The sequence below is a fragment of the Rhodofomes roseus genome (assembly GCF_022264815.1).
Source record: "Rhodofomes roseus strain CIRM-BRFM 1785 chromosome Unknown C8Q71scaffold_79, whole genome shotgun sequence".
NCBI lineage: Eukaryota > Fungi > Basidiomycota > Agaricomycetes > Polyporales > Fomitopsidaceae > Rhodofomes > Rhodofomes roseus.
The window spans coordinates 30-3,347 of NW_025953035.1; the positions used below are offsets into that span (position 1 = coordinate 30).

General features: G+C 52.2%; 1 protein-coding gene across 1 annotated transcript; it reads right to left on the reverse strand.

Moving 5' to 3' along the window:
• Window positions 1-585: 585 nt before the first annotated feature.
• C8Q71DRAFT_728602 (uncharacterized protein) lies at window positions 586-2,582 on the reverse strand (the record flags this gene model as incomplete). Its single annotated transcript, XM_047921971.1, has 6 exons — window positions 586-937; window positions 998-1,489; window positions 1,539-1,723; window positions 1,782-2,038; window positions 2,226-2,235; window positions 2,337-2,582. 6 exons carry the CDS (start codon window positions 2,580-2,582, stop codon window positions 586-588), a joined length of 1,542 nt encoding a protein of 513 aa, XP_047772212.1.
• Window positions 2,583-3,318: the final 736 nt, after the last annotated feature.

Below are 3,318 nucleotides of genomic sequence, written 5' to 3' on the forward strand. Positions count from 1 at the left end.
CACCACGATCGCGCTAATCGCAGAGGTGTGTATACACAGATATACAGATCGGAGTGGCGATCATGGACGTCTAGTCCAGATAGAGAGCAGCGCCATACCAACCTAAAAGCATTGCTTCCAGCAATACCTCCACATAATCTGACTGCTACGACACGGCGAACGAGTTCCTGAAAGCCGACACGCGCAACCGCATCCTCCTACGGTGGACACCGGGACATCGGGCCATCAAGAACAACGATACAGAGGACAGGAACGACTCAAACACGCCATCAGACAGACCAGCAGCAAAATTGATTTCAAGCCTACTCAGCGTGCCGACTGTGACTAGGGCGCTCTCCCGCTACATCCTCGAAACCGGGAAGTTCACCGCGATATGGCGGCTTACAGACATGCACAGTGATTTGGGAACAACGATAGGGTCTCAGTAGGATGAAGAACCATTTTCTATGTCTACATAGGGTGCTCCCCTCAGCGAAACTAAATAGAAGCAACAATATCCAAAGCATTGCTGTATGAAACTGGCCCGAAATCAAGCAATGAACCGTGTGTATTTGCGACGTGAATAATACAGCATATCAGACTACCCTAAGCATTCCACCTGTTGATGACCGCGTCGAGCACAGTATCTATGAACACAACAGCGTTCTGAGGATCAACAGATGCATACAGGTCCATTCCACAGCCCCAGGTCATGCCGGTGATAATCCACTTGTGGCTCCCAAGCAACGGAAGCACACCAAAGTCGAGTCGGCAGCACTGTGCTAAGCAGAACCCCCCATGCATTGATTTTTCTTCAAGGTGAGTGGTCATGTTGCTTATGATGTGATTGCACATCTCGCGGATTTCCTCCATGGCCTTTGTACGCGCTTCCATCGTCCCGCCCTCCCGTTCGAAGATTCCGACGAATGCACCGGTGCTAAGGTTTGCGTTGGGCATTCTGCATGAGAGGGCGATTTAATATCACAGGGAAATGTTTCAATCAGGTGGCAAAACATACTGGATCTCCTCCGGCCTGAGCACACATCGCACGGGGCTGCCTTCCAGCTGATTTCCAACTCGGGTGGTGTGTACAACGTGCGTGAGGCGCCCCTGAGACATATAAACACGGATCTGACCAGCGTTGCTAAGTGATGGGTGGCGGGGCATTTCGAACCACACCCATCGGCCGCGATTCTGTTTTCGGTCTTGGTCTATGAGACCCCTGGGGTATATGCGGCCATCATGGACATGGATTCCGTGTGTGGTAGCCTCGCGCTTGTACATCCGCCATTTGTCCACCCTCACGGTCACCTGCTCGCGCGGAATGAACGTCTGTAACCCTGGTACCCGGTAGGGCGGACTCCGCAGCGCCTGGATGATGGAGAATGTTTTCGCACTGTAGCGCACTGCTTGTAGGGGTGGCCACACTGGGAATATAGGGGTCAAGGACCGCAGACGACGGTAATACTCGTCCTTCTGTAGAGGATCGTCGCCCCAAAGCACAGCATCACTACAGATGTGTCAAATACGGGTTATACTCACATAAATGATAGGCTTACTTGCAGTCGTGCATGAGCTGGGACGCATTGTGAACAAGGATGTCGAATCCCTGATGGACTAGGACTTTCTTCAACGTCTGGGGCTTGGTCCCATACGTCGCCATGATGAAATCTCGGAATGGGTCCCAGAGTAGGATTGTCAGCTTGACATTGGAATGCATCTCGAGCCGATAGGCCCAAAGAACCTAACCATTATCTGTAAACCCAAATCATCGCAGTAAATGCACGAATGACTGGACGCACGTCTTCGGCAATGATCACTTCAGTATACTTCTGGCCAGGATGAACCCGGCTCTTGTTCTTGGTGGCCGCCAGATAGTCATAAATGTAGCCGTGTAGCTTCGGCTCTGCAAGAAATCTCTCCGCAATCTCCGACTGCATTGCATATATTAGCCACCCGGAGCCACAGGTGGTATCGACATCAGCGATGTTTGTTCGCTTCTGAGCACCATCAAGAACGAAGGCAACATGCTTCGGAGGATTGGTGGACATCTTTGGAGCTTAATAAAAACAGATCAGCCTTGGCTCCATACATTAGAAACAGAAAATATCAACCTTGATTCGATCTGATAAGGAATTGGCCAAAGAATACTCTGTAGGCTCTGCTTACACAGTCTGACCGGTTTGGAAACATTTTAGTGCGCGGTTTAGCATCTGGATGGCCCTATACTGAGTTCAGATACACACCTGTGTTGTACTAGAATAGCAGGGATGTGTACAAGGTAGAGGAATGCTCACAGAAATCGAACAAGTGGCCTTTGTTGCCCGATTTAGAAGCGTGAGAACATATCACGTGACTTTCCCATTCAGGTAGCTGGGGCGCCAGCTGGCACCTCTCTCTTCTCTACCACCACCACGACGTCGAAAGATGTCGCAGAACGTGCAACCGTCGCTTGGGGCGACCTTCGGGTTGCTCTGTGGACGTGTTGGTGCGTTTTGACGCGTTTTGGCGTGTGAAAACGCGCCAAAAATGCGTTGTTGGTGTGCTCTGGCCCACCAGGCATTCAAACACGCTTTTGAAGCGTGCTTGAATGTCCAGGACATGACTGGGGATGTCCAGGCATGTCTGTGATGTGACTGGACGCATTTCGGCGCGTCCAGACACATTATGGAGGTATCCAAGGCAATGGGTGATGTTCAGCGTGTATCCACGCTGTTCACCGTCCATTTACAGCGCAGGACACGTCGTTTTCGACGTGTCCTAGCCTGCATAACCTCTCCTGCGCACCGATCGAGGACCGAGAGGTGCAAGGGAGTTGGGGGACGCTTTCCGGCTGGATTACCGGCCAGGAAGCATCCAGATCACGGCTCTGGGGGCTTTGATGGTGAGGCTAGCATCTAGCCTTCACCAGAGCGCACACAGCTGGTTAGCCGGCTTGTTGTGTGCTCCATGACAGTCTGCCTAGCAGGCTGTCAAACCTCGTGCGAAGTACACACAGATGTGTGCATGGAGCACCATACCAGACGCTCTCAGAGCGTCTGGTATCGCATGACATGTCTCTTGTGTGCATTTGCACAAGAGACAGTCATGTACAGCGCAGGACACGTCGTTTTCGACGTGTCCTAGCCTGCATAACCTCTCCTGCGCACCGATCGAGGACCGAGAGGTGCAACGGAGTTAGGGGATGCTTTCCGGCTGGATTACCGGCCAGGAAGCATCCAGATCACGGCTCTGGGGGATTTGATGGTGGGGCTAGCATCTAGCCTTCACCAGAGCGCACACAGCTGGTTAGCCGGCTTGTTGTGTGCTCCATGACAGTCTGCATAGCGGGCTGTCGAA